Genomic DNA, 23,260 nt, shown 5'->3' with positions numbered 1-23,260 from the left:
CTCCGCACAAGGAAGACCAAGACAGACAGAAAGGTACACTGCACTGCGGTGTGGTTGAACCCCCAATTTTCCACCCTCAAACCTCGTGCGTTGCGTTGCGCTGCCCGCTCGTTGCCCCGTTGCAGGAACCTCTCCCGGTCCTCATCCTCCGATCCTGGGCCCTACACTATCTTGACCTCCCTACAGGGCCGTTAACACATCTCGGTCGTTGACCAACTGGTGCTGGGATTTATACAGACCGTTGCTACTGTTATCGTACTGCCTGGGGTTAGAGGGAACCAAGCTCTCTATCTCTGCCCCCCCTCCACCGCCGCTGATTGATTTGACATACTATCTAAATCGCGAATTGTACTCAACACCACGCTTCCTGCCGGCGAGAAGGGTTCGGCATCTGGTACTTCGACGACTCCTTCTCCCGTGAGGCATGCAAAGAGCCACCTCGCCGGTTGGCGACGACTTATTCTTAATACCGTCACCATCGCGTCAACACGATTTATCGACTCGCCCACCAGTCCTGTCGCCTTTTCCTCTAGATGAGAAAATACCAGCTTATGCTAATAGAAATGGACGTCTGATGCCGGAATCGATATCGAACTCGACTGTAGATGCGACTGCGACACCAATCGCGCGTACCGCAATGACGACGGATCGCCACCCGAGCCACCCTCTAAACTCGCCCCTGGAGGCTCAATCCAAACAGCCCCGCGTGCACAACAACATGATAGGAGACTCCACCGACCAGAGCACCGTTTCTGCTGTAAAGGATCCAGGCAATGCTACCGAAACAGTCTTTGCTGGAACGAATGCATTAAGTCCTCGGCGTGCAGGCTTTGGTGCTACTGCGTCTCAGGCCCAAGTCTCCTCACAGAAGCAGCTCAACGAATACCGAGAAAAACTCGCACGCGACCTTGAACGCCGCGAAATGTCAGCTAGAGGGCTTATGGTCAGCCCAAATGAGAAGATCAGGGTTTCTCCCATCCCCGAAGAAGGTCTTGCTACTTCACCGCTCCAGACATCAACTCTCACGACAACTTCAACCGAGTCGAACACCACCGTTCGAGGCGCTCCTACTCCAGGGCCTATTGCCGGTACCCCATCCTATCCGTTTCCTCGCATGGCGCCTTCCGGTTTTGTACCGCCGTACTTGCATAGGCCCTTCACCACCCTCTCACCAACAGGTGCTCCTCGATCTTTCAGTTATGGCTCCTTTGAAGGCCTGGGCATGGGTGCTCAAGACAAGCTTGTCTCCAGCACTTCGACTCCAGCGTCCAACTTCACGTTCAATCCGTCCGCGATGTCACCGCATCCGGAAAATCCCGACTTCCCTAACCCTAACCTTTATGATCTTTCTTTAATGCTCGCGGCTGAACCTGGCCTGGATGCCTGGTGGTCGAATGTCGTTCAAATTATGAGAGACGTGTATAAAGCCGAACGTGTAACATTAGCCATTCCCGCTGATTCAACAGACATTGAGAATGTTCCTTGGGGCCAGAAGGCCACTTTCAACCAGCACAGGGAGGATGATTTAAGCCTTGGGTACATGGCTGCCAAGCACTCTAGCAGCATCGGCCTGAGCACCAGCGATTATGATAGATCTGGACCTGGGTCAATCACCGCACCGTCGGTTGCTGATGATACTCTGCATGCCAATTCTGCTACCCGTCCTGGTCTTTCCAGCAGGCATTCATTTACAACGTACGAGGAGAAAAGGGAGACTTCTCAGACCCAGCCCAATACGCAGGCTCGCAGACCTGCATTCTTGGCAAGGAGTCAAAGTAATTATCCTACAGGCCGTTCCTCCAGGGAGGCCTATGCTGATTTCGCCAAACTGAATAAGACGGCACTTGACGAACACGACGCCATTGAACAACAAATCCCAAGCTGGGAAGCGCCACTCACTGGTGAGAAGGATGGCCAGGGGCGCGTCTTACCTGTGCTGCAGGCTCTTGATTATGAGGCGGATCCTCTCATCGATCACAGCGGAGTTATGCGTGTGTTGGAGCGTGGAAGAGCCATCGCACTTACTAGATCATATCCTTATCTTGCCGATGAAGCTCCCGCTGAGCCTTCGAAGCAATCAAAACCCGCTGCGCAAGAAACCTCTTCTAACGCCTCCAAGAACATTTCCAGACCTCGATCCGATTCGTTTTCGAAGTTATCATCGATATTCAACTCAGCCGGCTCCTCCCGTGTACCATCTCGCAGCAAGACCCATTCGGCCGCCGACAGAGCAAAGTCGATAGCTTCACGACTGGAAGGTCGACTAGAAGAGGATATACCTCGGCCTCCGACTCCAAAGTACGAAGAGTTTGAGCAAGCGCCGCCATCGCCTTGGTCTCAATCACCAGCTCCGTCTCCCGCAATGCGGGCCGACCCGAAAGAGAACCCATTTTTCACAGATGCTATGGTAGATGAAGACTCCTTCAACCCAGACACCGGCACAGATGACTACACTGGTATCCGTCCACCTGAAGCCATCGGCGTAGACAATTCATGGACGGTTCTGCATATTCCGCTTTCCCATGTCCTCCTTTCGAAACCCACTCGAACTTTTAAACTCGACAGCACTTTGATGGAGCAAAAGTCTCACTCTCGCACCAAGAGCGAAAATGTCTCTGCCCAAAGTGAGGAAGGTGGCCGCAATACACCAGACAGCTTAAAGAGAGACAAGTCGGCACCCATTGCAATCATATCGATCCTCAGCCCCATCATACCTTACCCATCGAACTTGAAGCACTCTCTCGAACACCTCGCGCCTCATATGGCAACAACCTTCTCACTGTGCCGACACTACAGCAATCTCGAGACCGAACTAGCAGGGTTACAACGGAAACGACCACAGACGGCCGGGTTTGGAGCTGTGGCACATGATGGACGTCCTTTGGAAAACATGGCTTATCTTACTGCCGACGAAATCGCACCCCATCAGTCACTGGCTGGTAGTATGACAAGCCCAAGTGATTATTCAGGGGTTTCTAAGAGTGCTACGGGATCTCCTTTAGGAACACCTGGGTGGGATCAGGGGTCTGGTGGCTTTGTTTCCGAGAAGCGGCCCCTGCCGACTTCGAGTCCTGCTGCCACACCTCAAGGAGAAGGTTACTTCACTTCTAGACAGAGGCCAGTGCCTACACGACACGAGACATTTGGCGGTACTGGTACCCCTAGAATAAGAACAAGCTCGAAGGAATCCTCGCCTGCCGAGAAGCGAAGCACTCGTCTCGGCGGTCTCTCTCTTTCACAGGAGGGTTCGGACCAGAGCCTCTCTGTCGACAATAAGACTGCTCGTACTTCTTCCAACGAATCGACTACCGATTCGACGAAAAGGGTTTCGCAAGGAGATTCTCTTGATGTCAGTAAAGATGCTCTGCAACCCATCGATGATGACAATTCAGCTCAGAATCTGGCTGACACTCTCAAGACTGGACGTGGCAATCGTCAAGGGCACAGCATGCTTCATTCTTATGGCGCAGATTTCGCTTCAACCTTTCAATCTCTCCCACCCAGTTCCACGCTTTCCGCTCGACCGACGCCTGTTAGCGCGCCATCTCGAAGTGGCTCATTGACTACCACAGCTGTTGATATGCCACCACCGTCTGACAGACTAAAGGGGCTGATCTTGGACTCATTACCTGCTCACGTATTTGTTGCACTACCCCAGACTGGGGAAATTGTTTGGGTCAACAGTCGCTATCTGTCTTACCGAGGCCAAACAGCAGTCGATCTCGCTGCCGACCCTTGGGGAAGTCTTCACCCCGACGACCGAGACGAATATTTGAAGGCATGGGGCCACTCGATTCGTACAGGAGAACAATTCTCGAGGACGGTCCGGATCAAGCGATTTGACGGCGCCTATAGGTGGTTTTATGCTCGGGCTGTTGCCTCAAAGGACAAGAGGGGGGTCATCATGCAATTTCTTGGATCTTACATGGACATTCATGATCAGCATATTGCTGAGCTCAAAGCTGCCCGACAGGAAGAGATTGAAGCGTCCGAAGCTAAACATCGATTACTCGCCAATCTTATCCCACAAATCATCTTTACAGCGACTGAAGATGAAGGTATCACCTTTGCCAACGAACAATGGCTGTCGTACACTGGCCAAAGTTTCTCTGACTCACTCGGCCTGGGCTTCATGGATTTTGTACACCCTGATGATCTTGCCAAATGCCGCATTCCTACAACTCAGCCTCCAACACCAGGCGGACAAAGGCGCGACGGGCAGAACAGTGCTTACCAACAAGGATCTCAACATTCCGAAGCTACATCGACCAGCACGATACAAGCGTCTAGAACCCGCACGCCGCAAGATTCGCCAATGCGTGGCACACAGCAGGTGCTGTCTCGACACAACAGCTCCAGTGGCAGCTCAGCTTATGAGTGGCCCACTGCAGACTTGACTGAACTAGCTCGAAAAGGCATCATCAAAGTGGCGACTGACAGTGCTGGTCGAGTTTCGTATACGACCGAGGTCCGCTTATTATCCAAGACTGGAGAATACCGTTGGCACCTGATTCGCTGTGTTGAAATTGACACAATTGATTTTGGCAGTGGTGCTAGCTCATATTTTGGATCGGCAACGGACATCAACGATCACAAGCTACTCGAGACCAAGCTCAAAGAAGCAATGGAGACCAAGGGACGGTTCCTCAGCAATATGTCCCATGAAATCCGCACTCCATTAATTGGAATCTCTGGCATGGTCAGCTTCTTGCAGGATACTACCTTGAACGAAGAGCAACTTGATTATACCAACACGATCCAGACGAGTGCCAATAGTTTGATCATGATCATCAACGATATTCTTGATCTATCCAAGGTTGATGCTGGTATGATGAAGTTGAAACACGAGTGGTTCCACACCCGTTCTATGATCGAGGATGTAAACGAGCTCGTTTCAACAATGGCCATCGCTAAGCGGCTGGAGCTTAATTATCTTGTGGAAGCAGATGTTCCTGCATGGGTCAAGGGCGACAAAGTTCGAATCCGCCAGGTTTTGCTTAACGTCACGGGTAATGCTATTAAGTTCACTGCCGAAGGTGAGGTCTTTAGTCGGTGCCGCGTGTACATGGCAGAGGGTTCCAGTGTGGCCGATAACGAAATCATGCTCGAGTTTTCTGTCATCGACACGGGGCGTGGATTCTCCAAGGAAGAAGCCGACTTGATTTTCAAACCATTTAGTCAGATCGATGGAAGCAGCACCCGCCAACACGGTGGTAGTGGCCTTGGCCTCGTTATCTCACGACAACTGGCAGAGTTGCATGGCGGTAACATGACAGGTAGAGCTACACCTGGAAAAGGATCGACTTTCACCTTCACAGCACGATTTGGTCTTCCTACAGCTGAAGACCACCCCAACTTGCCTGAAAGCCCTCCACCTACTGGCGCTTACACGCCAAGACCCGAGGTGGTTGATAATGTTCCCAGTAGCATCAAGCCTCTGCCGCCACCGAGACATCTGCGCAGTGTTGAGGTCGCCAGCCCTGGAGGCACAACCTCCGAATTTACGTCGCCTGGAGGCCTTTCGGTTGGCAGCTCGAACCTATCTGTCCGTTCAACAAAATCACAAGTCACCGACCGATCGTCTGCAACATCTGTCACCGGAGGTCTGGCTCGCTTCAGCGAAGCAGCCAAGGCCAGTGGACAAGATTTATCCCAGATGAAGCTGGAGATGCCCTCAGGACGCAGCTCTCCTGGCACTCACCTGCTGCCCAGCGTTGGATCACCCGAAGACTTCCGACCTCCCATGTACTCAATCCTCATCATCTGTCCCCAGTTTCACAGCCGCGAGGCTACTACTCAGCACATCGAGATGACTCTACCAAAGGATGTCCCCCACCAGATCACAGCTTTGGCAAGCGTCAAGGAGGCGCAGACACTGATCAGTGGAGAAGACCCTATAAAGTTTACACACATTGTTATCAACCTCCCCTCCCCTGAGGCTATCATTGGATTGATGGATGATATAACAAAGACGCAGAGCATCGAACAGACGACCATTCTCGTCTTGTCGGATTCTGTGCAACGGCAAGCAGTTATTAAATTGGCGGCCGGCACCAAGTATGCACAGCTCCTTTCGGACAACCTGGTGACATTTATCTACAAGCCTGTGAAACCGTCCAGATTCGCCGTCATTTTCGACCCAAACAAGATGCGCGATCTCAGCATAGATCGCAACCGGTCTACAGCTCAGCAAATGGTCGAGAATCAGAAGGCTAGCTACCAGGAGATTGAACGGCGCATGGGCAACAAGGGCTATCAAGTGCTATTGGTTGAGGACAACCCTGTTAACCAAAAGGTTTTGATGAAATTCCTCAAGAAGATCGGCGTCGATGTCGAGATCGCCGTTGACGGCGCCGAGTGTACCACCATGGTTTTGTCAAAGCCTCACAGGCACTATTCCCTTATCTTGGTATGTGGATTCTTTTACAAATTCATAGCTTCTCGCGATAGCTAACATGTACTCCTCTAGTGTGATCTCCATATGCCCCGAAAGGACGGTTACCAAGCGTGCCGTGAGATTCGTCAGTGGGAAGCTGCCAACCGGTATCCCCCAATGCCAATCATCGCCTTATCGGCCAACGTCATGTCAGACGTTCAGGAGAAATGCGCCGCTGCAGGATTCAGCGACTATGTCGCGAAACCTGTTGATTTTATCGATCTCAGCAGAGCCATGTCCACGTTTTTCTGATCACGACGGAACTCGGGTCATTCTTCCTCGAACGCACGCGATGCAAAACTGTAGTATCTGCCGGCTGTTTTGCCTCTTCACAGCACTGTACGACGGTTCACGACTTCTCTGCCAATACTTGATGATATTATGGCAGCTTCTATTTCTGACAGAAACATGCAACGAGCACTTGTGTCGAGTGTCCTCGATAGAGTCCGGTTCTAGCAGTAGCGTTATAGAGTCGAAAACGACTCGACGCTTTGTATATGACTTGGCTGCATTAATGTTATTCGTTCCAGTTTATATGATTCTTTACATCAAAAACAAGTTTACCGCTTTGGTCGGAAAACTGTTTTCTGCATACTACGGGACATTTTTCAAGGCGTTGGTGACTCTACATGGTTTTCTGTAGGGCACAAGGCAATTCCATTAATCGGTGCCCGTGGTCTTTTTTGAGCCTTTTTGTTTACTCTTCACTTTTTATTTTCATCTTTTTATTTCTCTTCTCTCATCCGAGTTGAATGGCTTGTGGAGGTCTGAGAGGAGACTCAGAAGACTGGATACGGTGTTATGGTGTTTGTTTAATGTGCATTATTCTAGTTGTCTTGTCACCACCTTCGTGTGTTTATTGGGTTGAGGGCAAAGGGATGGATAGGATGAGTCGCAAGGGTATAAACTTGGCTTTTTTCTGTTAATCTTGTTGACAAAGAAGAGGGGGTTTTTATAGACGCGCACGAGGATGAGCTGGGTAGGCCAAGATTTAAATCTATCCAACCTTGTTTGACAGTTATATCTCGGCTAGACTTTTTACACTCTAGCAACTAGCTCTCGGAAAGCTAATATATGAAACAAATAAACTAAAAAAAAAGCTCAAAATTCATCATCTATCTCCTGGAGTTAGTCTAGACGTTCAACCGCTTGACCAAAGAGGGGAGGTGACCCAAGTGACACAGCCTTCGTCGAAATATTGGCTGACAGATCCCCCGTAGTTTTTACCCAAGTTGCGGCATTTGAGCCTGCGAAAACCGGCCTTGCAGTTCTCCTTCAAGTTGATATCTACAGTAGGTCGTCGTCTGCAACTCGAGTCCTAGTCAAATGTCCAGGGAGCTGCGATGAAGAGCTGGGATGAGTCTCCAAGCTTGTACAGCTCAGACATATTTGTTGTATTTTGTTCTCCAGGCTTGATAAGCGTGCGCGACCCGTCACAGAAATCTTGCAGGATATCCTCCAGTTGGTCTGCATTGAATGACACCGGCGTGCCAATTGCTGGCGGCTCTTGTTGGTACAAGCATCGGTCGCCGACCTCATCTGTTAAGTTTGCCTTGCCCTCAATGAACGGCAAAATTGTTGGGCATGAGCCACTCCAACCAGTCTCGGTCTCTGTATGAGTCGTTTGCTCGGTAGCTGTGGGCTCTTGGTTTGTTTGCGAAATGTATGAGGTTGACAGAGTAGACATGGTGGTGGATGCTGCTGACGATCTCAACGACGAAGTAGGCAGGGCACAAGAACCCCCATCTTGTCTCTTGAGATTCGTGTAACTGAAATCCCACGAGATGGAAACCCTGTACGTTGATGTCTTGAGAGGCGCGTAACGAGTGGTCCATTTTGTCAGCTGAGTTTGTTCATCAGCGCTCAATGCCCTCTTGCCAAGAGTGACGAGATTGGCGTCCATGTGTGCAATGAGATCGTCCGCGGCCTTTTGAATAATAGGGTTAACGGAGAAGGAAGAAGTTCCCTGGAAGAACTCGTTCATGTAGTTCTGATAAGCGACCGAGAAACTCCAGACGTTGTTCTTGACAGCAACATCTTGCTTGCAGTTTGCGTTGTTATCAATGTTGACACTATCGAATTAGTTAGTATTCATCGTGCTCAACATGTGAAATAAGACTTACAATCGAGAATGGATGCGTCGATTCTGTCGAATAACAATGGTTTGGACATCCGGATTATTCCAGAGTTCAACACCAATGGAGAGCTTCTCAATCGTCTGAAGTGTCTCCTCAACCCACTTGGTAATGAGGGTCCATGTAGTTGGTTTCTTGCCCCCTTTGACGAGCTTCCCACTTGTTGCAATCTTGGAGATTTCTGCTGGAAGATTTCCCGATGATACAATCGTGCCCTAGTGGACTGTTAGTATCTACCACAGGCAAACTAGGTGAAGTGTTTCCCATACCTTGCAGATGGCGTTTGAGTATTCGTCCATGCCCATGAACTATCTAAAATTAGTATAAATATAGCTAGTTGGGAAATTAGGAAGCATAACTTACATCATCAAGGTACTTGTTAATGGAAGGGAAAGCATCAAATACCTGCTTCAACTGGTTTGGTGAGGCTCCATTGGGATCATCGTCGGTATAGTAAGACAAATCAGCGCAGTTGATCTTGCCTTGTGACCCCTTAGTGACTCCTTGGACAGTTGCAACATTGTCGTCTAGGATTTGCTTAAAAAAGTCCTTTAGCATACTCTTCTCATAGACGTGGTCCATGGTCTTCTTTTTGGAGACGGCAAGAGAATTAAACTGTTGCTTTGTAACTTTGTCGAGCGTACGCGCGCATGTGTTTGGATTCTGACGACCAATGTACCACTTCTTGGTGTTGAAGTAGGTGTCAGTTGGCTTCTCGTTAGGTGTCGTATCAGCCCTGAACAACTCTCCGCCGCTTGGATATCCGGGGAACTCGACATCGGTCTTCTTCAGAGTACAAACTCCCAGATCTGTGATAGTCACCGCTGGAGAGGATCTCTTGCGAAGTGTGGAGTTCTCAACTACATGGAGCGAGGCTCTTCTCTCGAGAACAGAATCACTTTCGATAAATTCGACTTCTTCCTTGTCGTTAACAAAGAATACGTCCTTCTGGCATGTTGTGCAAGAACCGCCTATCTCTGTAGCACTGCACTCCTTAGCAGATGTCGTGGTAGTGATACCTGAGACGTTGCATCCTGTCTGTGTTCTCGTACAAGTCGTGGTGCATTTTGCTTCACCATTGGAGCCTTGTGTAGGACAAGACACGAGACAGTCGCTAGCGGTGATGATATTAGTGCAGGTTGTCTTGGAGCTCTTTTCTTCTTCATCATCCGACTCTTTATCATCGTGAGTCTTTGGGGGAGAATTACAGCCTGGAGAAACACTTGGAATACAAGGGAGTGAGACCTCAGGAAGACCTGGAAACTTGAAAAGAGTGTTGGGAATGTGAGGCAAGCCAAAGATGACGATGCCGTGGCCGCTGCCACCGCATCCAGTGCAGCCAACGAGAACCGGAACTACAGTGGGTTCATCTGACCCTTTTGAAGTAGTTGTGATCCAAGTGTTTGTTGTCCAGTCGTCGTTGGAAACAGTAGTAGGAGTGAACGTCTCAGGAGGGGCAGTCAGAGTTGAAGTAATTCCATCGTCGTCAGACTTGGTGGTGGAAATGGGACCTGAGGCAGAAGTAATAGTCGCATCTCTAGTTGTATCAGTGTTTTTAGGGGGAGATGAATTTGTTACTGTAGGTACTGCAATGTCATCTTTCGTGGTTTTGTCGTTAGTTTGGATTGCCGAATTTGAGCCTGAAGGCTCTTGTTTAGGGGCATCAGACCCAGATGGACTAGACTCAATAGGCTGACCAGATGATGTCTTAACGGAAGGAGAAAGGCCACTTCTAGTATCTGTTGCGCTAGAAGTCAGAGCTCTTGTGCCCGAGCCTGCAGTGGTTCCCTGACCATCAGGACCACCAGTGCTGGTCCTAGAACTGTCTGGAGAGGATCCAATAGAAGTAGTTGCCCGGACAATGACAGAACCATTGGAGTCAGTAGCAGGTGCAGTTTTTGGTTGTCATCTTGGACAAAGGTCCTTGTGCCAGTTCCTGTCTTCTCAGAACCAGCTGCGGTGGCTTTCGTAACGGTGTTGTCTATTTCAGTAGAACCAGAGACAGAGTCAGAGTTTTTGGGGACAGCAGACTCTTTCGTGAGAATTGTGGCAGTGTCAGTCGGAGTGAGTGCCACAGGTTCAGTGGTATTAGTAGTTTGGTTATCACCAACATCAGTTTTGACGCCACCTAAAATGCCTGATCGAGTTGAGGCAGCATTTGCTCCGGTTTCCGATGCAGGCAGTCCAGTCTGAGTGACTGCAGGGTTGTTAATATCGCCAGTTGATCCACTGACAGTCTCAATATTGCTGACGATACCTGAGCTCTGCACTTTCGAACCAGTTTCAGTGTTGCCGGCTTAAGTGGTGCCAGGAAAGTCACTATCAGACTTAGTGCTTTAGTGGTCAGACCCAGGCTAAGTGTTTATAGGCATTGAGATACTGCCAGTCTCAGTATTCTTACTATCGGCATAAGCCCCAGTACGAATAGGTTTAGTCTTAGTAGCGATGCCACTTAGAGCATTATAAGTAGTAGTGCTATCTCTGATTCTCTCGGCGCCGCTTGAAGTCTTAACGATAGGTTCCGAATCATGAGTTCTGTCAGGCCGGCCATGCGTAACAAAACCAGATGTAAGGGGAGTTTAAGTATTTCCAGGTAGCCAATTCGATACCGAGTTGGACCCAGAAGGCATCTCCATGGCAGAAGTGCCGCTGGGAACATAATCAGACTCATCGGATTGATTAACTCCGGGGTTCTCATAGCGAATCGCTGACGTAGAGACAGAGCCTATGATAGAGGTCTCATACTCAGGAGCTGCAGAGGCATAACCGACTTGGCCTGTGGATGAAGATGTTGATGATTTGCATGGCCCAGCTATGACTGCTGTGCCAGCACCACCAAGTAAGAAAAGAAGAAAAAGTCTCATAATCAAAGAGTAGATGGAATGCTGTCAACTTGTGAGGCTATGAATATAATGATTAGGTATGGGATTCTATTTCTTTATATGCCTGCCTATACAACTATCATTCAATCTATCGTCAGAGCCCGTTGACCATGCCAATTTGGAAATAATGCCTTGCGCCCTAAACTTAGAACCATAGCCATGAGATATCTTCAGTTGTATGACAAGATATTCTCGTGAATAAGAAAAAGGAATCACTAAGCGTCTTGCACGACTCACACGACCATGTTGTATCACCTACGAACCAGTAATAAGGCTGGATTTCGGTTGAAAATATCCACATTCGGAAATGCTGCATGTTTCATTTTGATGCTGACTGTGCTGCAGGATCCCTTTTATTATTTGAGCCTCAACCAAGTCCTACATGTTTTTGGTGATACAACTACGCGCGGTCTGTGACGATGGGAAGGGCCCTTCGATGAGGGGCTTTTTATTTTCGTCCTAGCAACTAAAAACATACTTAACAGTATAGACTAAGTATTTCTAGTCGCATTCGAGATATTCAGGGTCCAAAGCTAATCAAGTCACAGCTTCACTGTGGGGTCTGTTACTGAAGCTATCAATTACAACCAAGAAGAAAAGAATAGAAGGAGAATCAATTCTAAAGCTTCTCTTTATCTTATCAAACAAATCATCGACATGACACAAGTCGCAGGAGGCGTCTGCATGATCTGCGCCATTCAACTCTGGGAACATTCTCCTTCCTACACACCAACACATCCAGACAAAAATACACCCTCGGACTGGAACCCTTTCAAATGGAGACAAGACCACATCCTCATCTCAGGTCCTACCTGGCCAATAGAGGGAAAGGGGCCTGAATCTATCACCATCCCTGAAGAAAGCACTGCCATCCAAAAGGCTCGTGTATACAACCGCGGCCAGGCCACCATCTCCTCAACTGGTCTTAAAGTCAACATCCAAATCGAAAACATTCCTGAACAGCATCCAGGCTATGATCCAGACGATGGACCACGCTGGTATCTTTGCCTCCACGCTGCTTGCGAGACTATGGCGAGAAAAGCCATGAATACGCCCGCGAGCAAGATCAAAACTGTAACCGATCTGTGGATGACGCTTGATCGACGATGCGTCCAGGCTTCTGATAATGGGACTCTTATTCCATTGTGTCTTCCCCATGTTCCTAACAATAAACCAGGCGAGCCTATTGACTTGGGGGTCGGAAGATATTACATCCCATGGCAAGCTGTTTGTACTGAGGAGTCTATCCTTGATGACTGGTCGCAAGAATGGGTAGGTCCTTGACATGATGTGAACTATATCGGTGCTGACAAAACGAATAGTGGAATTATAACCCTCTCGACATACCTCACTTGACAGAAGCACTAATGTCAAATCTTGAGCTAGTAGAATCCTCGTCAACTCATGACCACTTTGCTGCTAGTTTCAACAATCTACCTCCTGAGATCGAAGACATCATCACTTCTTTTCTGACAGATGGCAACCCATCTCTAGAGTGCACTTATCTCATGCCCCAATCCTGGTGGAAGGAAATTCTGTGTCAGGTTCCCTTCCTATGGGATCTCGAGAACGACATTGTGAAGGCAAAAGAACAAGAAGCTGTATCTGGTTTATTCGAGTGGAACTGGGAGAAGCTTGTCAGACAGCTCCTGTCTGAGGTCCCCATCTTTGTCTCTGACAATGACGAGGAGAACGAGCTCGAGAATATTTGGAGCTACCAGACAGTTGGGCTGACTGTTCCGCTGGGTTTCACCAACAGAAGACGAATCTGGCAGGTTCTAGTTGACATGTATCCCAATGATGTGGGAATGGTTCATTTTTTGGATGAGGAAGATTAAGATGAAGACGAAAACACCCCGAGTGAGAGCTAGCTATAGGACTGGGATCAGCTCGAGCTAATCAAGGGGCATGTACAATCATCCAAGCACGATACGAGGACAACACAAAGGCTAGGAGTAATGTTTACATTTACTAAAGTAACTCTATCCCGCGCTTTGTACGACAGTTAGGATACATTGATCATGTACAGAGCTACAAAGCAGCAACCGAGCACAGCATTTCTGGCTTGTGCTCAGCGGCAGTGCCTATCTGCATTAGTTACACAATATCTCACTAAGACGTGTGACACAAAACGTCTTGCGCCTCATAAAGCCATGTCAAAGCAGATTGTGGTCCATTTGAAGAGGAGTAAAGATGTTACTATTTGATGTGATATCATGATAGACGCTATCAAATCCTCCAAAAATAGCAAAACATCAATTTCAAACAACCATGCCAGCATAGTCGACTAGTCATTCTATCCATTGCTTTTCCGTGATCCGTTCCAAGTAACAAAAAACAAAGTCATGCGTCATTAGAGTAAAGTTATGAATATCGTCAAAACATTTTGCCCCGCGAGCCGGGCTGGTATCCGCTGTTTTTCATGAAATTCAAATCATAAAAGAGTGAGTGGCTAGAGTGAGAGTGTGGTCATCTAGGTGAGATTAACACTAGTACACACTTCCACGAATACTGCGGTCCTCTTTTTCGGCGTGGTCCAAGTCATCAAGATGATCGGCATCGCCATCAAGAGAAGTGTCAGTTGAGGCATCGCCAAGTCGGTTAGATCGAACGTATGAATCATCCGCGCAGTCTTTGTCGCTCGTGTAGGTCAAGCGCTCGGGGCCGGCTTTGAGGAGGGGTTTCTCGTGGTCGTACATGGACTTGTTGTTTTGGTCGCTGGCATTCTTGTGTTGGTGGGCATTAAGGGAGGCGATTCGATGTAAGCTGATGTTCTCATCCTCCGACGAGTCGTTGTCCGTCTCGGCAGCGGAGGTGTGGCCCGAGTAGCTGCCGCCCCCATCGCGTCCGATATGCAGGTAGGGAGACTGTATATATTCGCTGGAGGAAATGACTGAAGGGGTGTCGTTGATGTCAGAAACAGATTTGCCTTCATGGTTTGAGGAGATGTCGATCTTAGGACCATCATCATCATCATCATCATTTTCGGGGGTCACAGGGGTGTCACTCTCACCCTTGCTTTCGACGTAGTCGCCTCGAGACTTTTGCTTCCGGCTAACGATTGTTGTGACGATATCGTCCGCATGTGCGGACTCTCCATAAGGTGCGGGGCCACCATTCTCATGGTCCTTCTTGCGCATCACTTCTAGATCCTCACGCTTAGCATAGCCACGACCATGGTCGCAGCCATTGGGACATCCACCCCAACGACGTGTTACGATAAAAGTCTTGGTACGTGGCAGCTTTGAGCAATCCTTGTCTTCGTCTTTTTCTTTCTTGTCCTTTCGCTCTCGTCGCAGATCAGACCATGTCCGTAGTTTATTCTCGAGAAGATACTTCTGGTTCTCCTGTTTGCGCATAATAAGGAACTCGCAATGGTTGATGTTGCGGAGATCTTCAAAATACTCGACGGTGAAATGATACCACTTCATGAGAAAGACTCGAGACATGAGACCATGAGTGACTGAATAGCCTTGTTAGCAAACTGGGAGAGCCAAACAATACATGAAAACTTACCGAGAACGCAGACGCTGGGAAAATCATCTTCACCGAATTGCCGCCATAAGCTCTCGTTGAAGCCACTAACACGATCGTAAGCGTCGGCGGCACTCTCGCCATTGGGTATGCGGTAGAAGAAGTGACCGTAGTCAGCCCTCTCCTGCCACATACGCTCCATCTCAGCACTGCATGGCTGGAAGTTGCCAAAGTCCTGCTCACGTAGTCGGGGTTCCTCGTACACCTTGATGTTATTTCGGCGGAAGGGCGACGGAGAGGTTTCGTCAGAGGTCAGGGTCTCGAGAATTCCCTCTGTGGTCTCTCGAGTTCGGCGGTATGGCGAAGTGAAGAATTGAAGAGTATCATCTGGTCGAAGAAGACTTCGGAGTCGGCGTCCGGCATCGTGGGCTTGGCTCCAGCCTTCTGGTGTGAGTTTGACCCGGTGATCGGGAACGGTCTGATGGATTTCGCGGTTCTCTGTGTAATTGTAAGTATATTTATTCGTGGGATAGCAGACAAGGGGTGAAGTGCTGGGAAACAACGTACTGTTGCCTTCAGACTGGCCGTGGCGAACCAAGATGATCAACCGTGGTTTGGTCATGATGTTTTAGGTATGATGTCAAAATATCTCTGTTGATTGATGGGTAGGCAGCTGATTATCGTGGATGTCCAATTTGGTGTCTTGAAAGGTAAAAAATTATTCGAAGGAGGTGTTGGACGACTTGGTTGTTGAGTATGGCAAGTCTAGGTTTCAAGTTGTGTCGGTTTAACGGGTGAAGGTCCGAGATAGGACGGGATAGAATATAGCGGAGTAAGTTGGGTATCGGTAGGCAGTAGCAGACTTGTAATTGGTAAGCTAGGTGTAGCGGTAGGTGAGAGGGAGAGAAGGAGGGAGTCACTGATTATGAGAGGAAAGAAGAGGATGGAAAGTGTAGAATAATTAATTGATTGAGAAGGCGACAGTCGTCATAAAATAAGAAAGCAGCTAACAGAGCATACGACGTCCTTTTTACTTGATAGATTTCCTTTTAGTGAGGCTTGCTTGCTTAAGGTCTAAGGCAAAGAAGGGTATGATAATCATTGCCCCTCGTTGGCTCACGAGACAAGGTCTAGACCGGGATTGAGGGCAAGTGCAACACAGCGCAACCATCAGCCATGTTTCCGACAAAGGGTGCTAAGCTAAGAATATACAGTGCCGGGATGTGCCCACCACCACCTCAGCCCAGAAGATGCAACATGTATCTTTTGCCTTGGGCGGACGATAAAAGATACTTGTCTCTCGCAGGGTATTCTGCATCTGAAGCAGGTACCCCTCCTTCTTGGTTCTTGGGGGGCCGGAGCCGCCCCGCCATCTGTCGAGACAGGCACAAAAACAGCTTCTCAGTCGTCAATATTGAACCCTCCCAGCACACGCTGATTGTCCAATAGCAGCTCGTCTATCAGTGAAACTGATTATCACACAGAATAACCAAAAATCAATCTATAAAAAACGACAGCCCATGACAGTTCCTTGGAAGATGAGCTAGGCTCAAACAAATCGTTCTGAATCCCTGCTACTATCAAGGTTTTCAAGATTTCCAAGGGTGAAGCTCCCCCCATGGCACGATCTAGTCCCGCAAACGGTTTTGCTAATCATGATTAATGCACCTTATAAGGTTAAAAGCGATCTTAGTTGGGTTGACTCAGAAGATCGTATGGCGGTCCAAGTCCGAAGACTGATACGATTCAGTGGTGCTTGCAGGCGGCAGAGAATATCCGTTGGTTCGTCCCCTCCCTGCCTTATCTTGTAATCATATGATGTCTACATCGCTGTCCCCGTCCCCGTCCCCTTGTCAAGCTGTCAAGCCAGAATCTGGCAATCTGGGAGGGGTTTGGCTGTTGGTTCGACCAATCCTGGAGATCTGCAGAGCCAGATGCAGTAATTCTGTCCGTTTTGAGCAGACAATGTCAGCACATTTCAGTTCAAATCGTCCTCATTCTCATGCACCCATTTTAACCTGTTCTTGTTTCCCGACTTGTTTATTATCGGGTCTCCCGTCTCGCTTGTCACGATTACATCTCGTGGTGTTTTTATTTATAATCCCACGGTTAATTACCCTTGCCTACTCTACCATGACTGTTGGATCTACAGATTCTTCCTTCACCTTGTCAATCTGCATGTATGCATCTGATCACTTGACAATGGCACCAACAGTATCCGTATATGCCAATGGCAAGGCAAGGTGATGTGATCTGCAACGGGAAGGGCCATCACCAACGGATTGCGACTCACACAAACTCTCCCTTTGGCTAAATCCGTAAACGACTGAGACTCTTTTGAGCTTCGTCTTGCATTTTCCTATTATCACTCTACTTGCAGCGACGATCTTTGTTTCTCAACAGCACAACAGACGATTCAATTGCCTGTTTGATTCTGATTTCAATCACATGTTCATCAGCAGGTTTCCCAATTGCGTCTAGCTGACGCGGCGTAGACTAACTATCTGCAGTTGAGCCAAAGGTCCTTTGATGCGCCTGACTGAAAGTAAAAGTCAAAGTAAAAGCTTGATGGAATTTGACTGCCGCGCGCTTATCCAATGATACATCACAGCGGGTAGTGCGGATGAAGAGATGCATCTAGGTACTGCCTGCCTAGGTAGTCTAGCACTCTTTCAACATTTCCATGTAAATTGTCTTACTTTGATCTCTAATTCAAAGAAAATAATTAATTAATTGGAGCGGTCTACATGGTGGTTTCAGTACAATGGCGTCACATAGTTATCCTTTCAATAAGTCGTGATACAAAAACTTGGCTTTGTTTCTTAGGCCTTTAAGTGTCTTCAGGCTAATTCTTGGCAGCCCTGTACTCTGCACTCAGCACGCCACCTTCATCTCGTACCTGGAACAGACCATCCACCATCTTTTTATCCTTACAAAACTGCCGGATATCAAGTTCCCTCTGTATCTTTTTCACGTGTCAGGCCAGTCAACCAACACGCATCCATCTGACCGCCCCCAGCATTCTCAACAAATCTCAACGCATTTTCCTATCCTCATCCGACGATCTTGGTCCACTGCGCGCAGCGCCTGTCAGCATCTCCTTCTCGCGCGTCCCATCAGCCCATTTCCCCCACGAGCCAACAACCTCATCCCTACCTGCTGCACCTTGGAAAACAAGCGACGCAAAAATGTCTGCTCCCGGTCCCGAATCTGTGCCAACTTCGGCCGATCCCCGCTCCCACCGTCCAACAAAGAAGCGTGCTCTCACGCCCGTCTCAGCGCAAGCCGCCTCCGTAGAAGCCCTCTTCTTGAAGCCCGACCAGAACATCCGCATACCCGACCCTTCCGCCCCTGGTGGCAGTTCAGCCCTCATGCGCTCCGCTCCCCCGGAAATCGTTACTAACGTCCAGGGCTCCAGCGCTGGTGCCGGCTCGGGTGAGTTCCACGTCTACAAGGCTAGTCGCCGGCGCGAGTATGAGCGTCTGCGCAGCATGGACGAGGATCTCCGTCGCGAAAAGGACATTGAGGAGTTTAGCAAGGACAAGAGTGAGCGCGATCGCAAGGACGAGGAGCGCACGCGTAAGAACCGCGAGAAGAGGGAGAAAATGAAGGCTCGCAAGGCCAAAAAGGGCAAAGGCCCAGCTGGTGCGACCGACAAGAAGCCCAACACTGCAATGTCAAGAGGCGACTCCCCATCCGCGGACAATGATGCTAAGACAAACACTGCTGATGTTGATTCTAAGACCCAGGCTGGCAAGGATGCTTCGGAATCAGCACCATCTGCACAGCCCGCAGGCCTGGTCATTCACGACGACGACGATTAATCGATTAGACTGAAAAAACAGTATTGTACCAACAAAACAAGTAAAAGGAGGATATACACAAATCGGCAAATACGGTCGTGGTAGAGGAGGATAATGCTATAAACAGAGTTCGAGGTCTGTGTCACTGGAGGAGAAACGCTCTGTAAGCTCGCAAGTAGAAACGGCAACTTTGTATGCCAGGTAATTCATATGATACCCTTTTCTTTCATCTCAGAGTCTCCCAGGCTCCATCATGCTCAGCCCTGGCGCTCCTCGTTGTCTTATCTTTGTTGTTTGTCTATTTTGCTCTTTCGGCTAGTACAGAAGGGGGTATGGCCAGTCTATTCAGACATTCATATAAAACAGCCCGAATTGCACACCTGCCTCCGGACTTTGTTCCCACTATCACTCCCCCGTTATATCACATCGTTAATATCTTCTTCCATGTACATCATCTCTTTCTTTACTCTTCGCCACCACCGCCGCCACCAATCTGCGCTGCCTTCTTGGCACTGCAGATATCGTCGACTCGGAGCAACAGGCAAGCAGCCTAGTGAATTTGTTAGTACGTGGTTCGATGGACGATCAATGACATATAACACTTACCTCAATGGCGGTCTTGATGCTCTGGAGCTTGATAGCCTGAGGCTCCCAAACTCCGTAGTCCTTCATATCGGCGACGGCACCTGTGTCACCGTTGACACCATAAGTGGTCTTACCCTCAGCCTGCTTGGCGCGGAGATCCGTCAACACACGAACGGGGCTCTTGCCGGCGTTTTGGACCAGAGTTCGGGGAATAACTTCAAGAGCATCAGCCACAGCCTTGTAAGGCCACTGCTGAACACCCTCAATGCTCTTGGCGAGCTGACCCAACCTCACGGAAACGGCCATCTCTGTAGCACCACCACCTGGAGATAGCTTGGGGGAGAACATGACGTTTCGTGCGACACCCATGGCATCCTGGAGGTTGCGCTCGATCTCGTTGAGCACATCCTTGGAGGGACCACGGAGGAGGACAGTGCAGGCCTTGGGGTCCTGGCACTTAGTAAGGAATGTGAAGTACTCGTCGCCAATCTTCTCGATCTCGAAGAGACCGCATCGGGTGCCCACATCGGAGTCCTGGAGGTCCTCTACTCGGTTGACAATAGTGGCACCAGTGGCGCGGGCTATTCTGTTGTTGTCGGTCTTTCGGACTCGGCGGAGAGCTGTGATGTTGGCCTTCATGAAGTAGTGCTGAGCAAGGTCTGTGTCCGAATTAGTAAGCCATCGTGAAGATGTCGTGAAGCATCAAAAGAAACGTACCAGACACTCCCTTCTCAGTAATGACAAGGTCGGGTTTGACAGCGACAATAGCCTCGCACAGAGCCTTGACCTGCTCCTCCTCGATCTGCAGAATTCGGTTCCAGTCGTCCTCCTTGGTAATCTCGATGTTAGTTTGGGACTCGCCCTTCTTGTACTCCAGGGGGCAGTCGAGGAGGACAATTCGGGGGTTCTCAATGCGCCGGCGCATCTTGGGATGTGTGATATCCTTGTTGAGCATAAGACCGTCGAGAACCCTGCTGTCCTCGATCTCGCCACCGGGAACCTTCTCCACACGGGCATATCGCTTGATGTCAACCTCGGTCTTGCCATTGCCGGCCTCCCACGTCACAGTGCGGACAGCCTTGAGGGCAAGGTCACACATCTGGTCCATCCATCGCGAAACGAACTTGGTGCCGATTGAAGAAGAGATGAGCTGGTACATGGCCTTGTCGTCGTTAACGTCGATTGGCAGGGAGATTTCCTCAATGATCTCGAGGGCGTCCTTGAGGGCTCGCTTAAAGGCGGAAATGATGACGACAGGGTGGATGTTGCGGTCGAGCTGGGGAAGAGCTTGGGCGAGGATCTCACCAGCTGGTGAATGTCAGTCAGGTGTCCGGTTAGACATTAATTATAATACAGCTGTGTCATCTTACCCAGAATAATGACAGTTGTGGTTCCATCGCCAACTTCCTCGTCTTGCGTCCGGCTGAGCTCAATCATGCTCTTCGCGGCAGGGTGGGAGACCTCTATTTCTCGGAGGATGGCGTGGCCATCGTTTGTGAGGACGATACCGCCCATAGGATCGAGCAGCATCTTGAGCATGGCCTTGGGACCGAGGCATGATCGAATAATATCGGCAACACTGGCATCGGTGGTTAGGGTCGGGCACGCGACTCGAGGAGGAAAGGGACAATGGCATACGTTTTGGCAGCGGCAATGTTGGAGAGCTGAGCCTTGCGGCCAGTTTGCCTCTCACCGCTGTTGGTGTCTGCATCGCAACATCTTGGTCAGCTTCGAGGAACGTTTTGGTTTTTGAAGCTCCCCTCTTCCGTGTCCATCTCTTTTTAGGCAGAGGGCCCAGGGGTTCGGTGTTGAGGAAGTGGGGGTTTTATATTTCAGGATTACTTACTCATAACCACCACCGGAGCCTGCATGATGGGCGAGATTTGTTCTTTTTTATTCCTTTAACGGCGTAACGTCTGGTCAACTCTGAAGCAGAGAAAAATCGTAGGGAGCCGGAATTTTGGAGGTGAGAAGATGCCAGGGATTGGATGTCGGTGTCGGAGGGGCAAGGCAAAAGGCTAAGGTGAAAGAACAGTTGTTGAGGGGCGCACACACAGACACTGGACCAGAAAAGTTCAGTAGCGGATGTGGATACCTATCCAGAGGTCCTGAGGTCTTGATGGAGGATTTTTGGCGGGGGTGAGGCCAGGAACGAGGCTCCAATCTCCAATCGCTCGTCTCGGCCTTGACATTAACCCGCCCCGCCTTGCCTGCACTCTGAGTAGACGGGTTGCATAAAAACCGGTATTGACTTGGTGGTTGATATAAATATTAGATCACTTTTTGTGTATATATAGCCTAAGAGTAGACTAATCATTTTGTCTATACTGCTTCAAGTCCCTACCTATTTTTTAACAACCCACCTTGCAGATACCCTTCCACTAGCTCTGAGCAGCTTATGACTTAAAGAATCCTCCAGATATTTAAAAGTGGCCAATCACAAGAGTCAGGGACGTATGGGTTGCTTGGAGCTCCCCTCTATCACCAATTGATTTCTGATACTGTACTCGATTCGCCCACTATAATTGTGGCTGTCTTTGAGTAACTTGGTACATACGACAAGACAAGACAATACATCGAGTAAAGAAAGACGTTGAAACAGCATCAGTCTTGTTGTCTTTGCCAAACGTCTCTGTCTCTGTCTCGGTTAAAAACACTATAAGTCCAATATGGCAGCAAAAAGAGCAGCACAATCTATTCTGCCTAAATCACAGCCCCCTTCCTGGACGCCCTCAAAGCGCATCTCGGAATTCATAGCACACGTTTCCCCCGTAACATGTCCCTCGCAGGCCTCGTCGTACGTCGATTCTCTACTCGAATCAGATAAACGCATACGCAATGCAACACACAACATCACAGCGTGGCGTATCAGAGGTGACGGTCCTGGCCATCAGCAGTTTAATGACGATGGTGAGACGGGAGCCGGGTCCCGTCTTCTGCAGCTTATGCAGTCGATGGATCTCTGGGATTCCATGGTGGTTGTTACACGGTGGTATGGCGGTACCCATCTGGGGTCCAAAAGATTCAGGTTTATCACTGCTGCGGCGAGCGATGCTTTTGCCAGGGCTGGTATGGATGGGAATAAGAAAGAGGAAAAGTCCAAAGGAAAGAAAAGAAAGTAATTCAAAGCAACATGTTTAAAATTGGCCTAGTCACCAAACGTACCACTACTGATCCCTCAAGGTATCAGAAAGATTGGCCGCTGGAAGCATAAGCGACGAAATTAGTAGGTCAGCTTATGATACTTGGACTATATACCCTTTAGGCTATTTATTTTTGTACACCGAGACTTGAGAGGTATGACGTCCATTCGGCGAGCTTCGTCTGCATCCCTATTCGTATAATATGCTTCACGAATCATTTAGAAAAGGCTGTCGATCCTCTTCTTGCTCGTCTCAACAGTTGTGATGAATTTGACTGGGCTCATGCTGTCGGTCAATCGGGTACTCGCGGCCAGGTTGGTCTCACGAAAGACTTTCCAGAGCTTTCGGTCAGTTAAAGAGTGGTGATACAGAAGGGAGATACTTACTGGTTAAAGTCAATAACCCACATCTCTATCGTCTTTTGAGCAAAGTCAAGTTCGCAAGCTTCAGCCATCTCCCGTAATGAAAGCTTCTCGAGTTCCTTAGACGGCAGCGTTCTAGTCTGGGGTGCAAAATGAGTTATTGTTGAACTACTGATACCGTACTGTTAGGAGCATCCATCTTGGATGACTCGCAACCTCATTTCTATACCCTAAGACTTGAGAGGCCAACCTTTCTGCCCAGGTACATGGTAGGCAGTATATAAATCATGGAAAAAATTCCCCACAGCATGATGGGTTTATATCTTGGCATCAAATCTCCGTCATCGGACAAATATCTTCTTTCGCTACTGTAGCATGTTTAAAGACTGTCAGGATTGTTGCTAATGTTCTTCAAAACTGAGAATAGACGAATGATATAA

The 23,260-nt window shown here is 49.0% G+C and overlaps 7 protein-coding genes across 7 annotated transcripts; 4 read left to right on the top strand and 3 right to left on the bottom strand.

Moving 5' to 3' along the window:
* Nucleotides 1–637: 637 nt before the first annotated feature.
* On the top strand, nucleotides 638–6,688 carry FGSG_05990 (uncharacterized protein; the record flags this gene model as incomplete). Its single annotated transcript, XM_011326303.1, has 2 exons — nucleotides 638–6,409; nucleotides 6,470–6,688. 2 exons carry the CDS (start codon nucleotides 638–640, stop codon nucleotides 6,686–6,688), a joined length of 5,991 nt encoding a protein of 1,996 aa, XP_011324605.1.
* A 1,066-nt stretch (nucleotides 6,689–7,754) lies between these two features.
* On the bottom strand, nucleotides 7,755–10,169 carry FGSG_05989 (uncharacterized protein; the record flags this gene model as incomplete). The annotated part of the gene is made up of 5 exons (XM_011326302.1): nucleotides 7,755–8,508; nucleotides 8,560–8,786; nucleotides 8,841–8,879; nucleotides 8,935–10,108; nucleotides 10,159–10,169. The coding sequence occupies 5 exons, from the start codon at nucleotides 10,167–10,169 to the stop codon at nucleotides 7,755–7,757; spliced, it is 2,205 nt and encodes a 734-aa protein (XP_011324604.1).
* A 1,941-nt stretch (nucleotides 10,170–12,110) lies between these two features.
* FGSG_05988 (uncharacterized protein) lies at nucleotides 12,111–13,291 on the top strand (the record flags this gene model as incomplete). The annotated part of the gene is made up of 2 exons (XM_011326301.1): nucleotides 12,111–12,725; nucleotides 12,776–13,291. The coding sequence occupies 2 exons, from the start codon at nucleotides 12,111–12,113 to the stop codon at nucleotides 13,289–13,291; spliced, it is 1,131 nt and encodes a 376-aa protein (XP_011324603.1).
* Nucleotides 13,136–15,918, bottom strand: FGSG_05987 (uncharacterized protein). The gene is made up of 3 exons (XM_011326300.1): nucleotides 15,495–15,918; nucleotides 14,970–15,425; nucleotides 13,136–14,916 (listed from the first exon to the last, which is right to left on the bottom strand). The coding sequence occupies exons 1-3, from the start codon at nucleotides 15,547–15,549 to the stop codon at nucleotides 13,943–13,945; spliced, it is 1,485 nt and encodes a 494-aa protein (XP_011324602.1). The 5' UTR covers nucleotides 15,550–15,918; the 3' UTR covers nucleotides 13,136–13,942.
* A 2,085-nt stretch (nucleotides 15,919–18,003) lies between these two features.
* On the top strand, nucleotides 18,004–18,959 carry FGSG_05986 (uncharacterized protein). Its single transcript, XM_011326299.1, has one exon. The coding sequence runs from the start codon at nucleotides 18,116–18,118 to the stop codon at nucleotides 18,749–18,751; it is 636 nt and encodes a 211-aa protein (XP_011324601.1). The 5' UTR covers nucleotides 18,004–18,115; the 3' UTR covers nucleotides 18,752–18,959.
* FGSG_05985 (T-complex protein 1 subunit gamma) lies at nucleotides 18,958–21,318 on the bottom strand. Its single transcript, XM_011326298.1, has 6 exons — nucleotides 21,162–21,318; nucleotides 20,954–21,020; nucleotides 20,686–20,894; nucleotides 20,033–20,623; nucleotides 19,337–19,974; nucleotides 18,958–19,280 (listed from the first exon to the last, which is right to left on the bottom strand). Exons 1-6 carry the CDS (start codon nucleotides 21,184–21,186, stop codon nucleotides 19,194–19,196), a joined length of 1,617 nt encoding a protein of 538 aa, XP_011324600.1. The 5' UTR covers nucleotides 21,187–21,318; the 3' UTR covers nucleotides 18,958–19,193.
* A 666-nt stretch (nucleotides 21,319–21,984) lies between these two features.
* FGSG_05984 (uncharacterized protein) lies at nucleotides 21,985–23,054 on the top strand (the record flags this gene model as incomplete). The annotated part of the gene is made up of 4 exons (XM_011326297.1): nucleotides 21,985–22,433; nucleotides 22,581–22,612; nucleotides 22,681–22,805; nucleotides 23,010–23,054. The coding sequence occupies 4 exons, from the start codon at nucleotides 21,985–21,987 to the stop codon at nucleotides 23,052–23,054; spliced, it is 651 nt and encodes a 216-aa protein (XP_011324599.1).
* Nucleotides 23,055–23,260: the final 206 nt, after the last annotated feature.

This window comes from Fusarium graminearum, chromosome 3, assembly GCF_000240135.3.
Source record: "Fusarium graminearum PH-1 chromosome 3, whole genome shotgun sequence".
NCBI classification, from domain to species: Eukaryota; Fungi; Ascomycota; class Sordariomycetes; order Hypocreales; family Nectriaceae; genus Fusarium; species Fusarium graminearum.
Note: the sequence above shows the minus strand (reverse complement) of the source record. Positions and strands in the feature narration are given on the sequence as shown.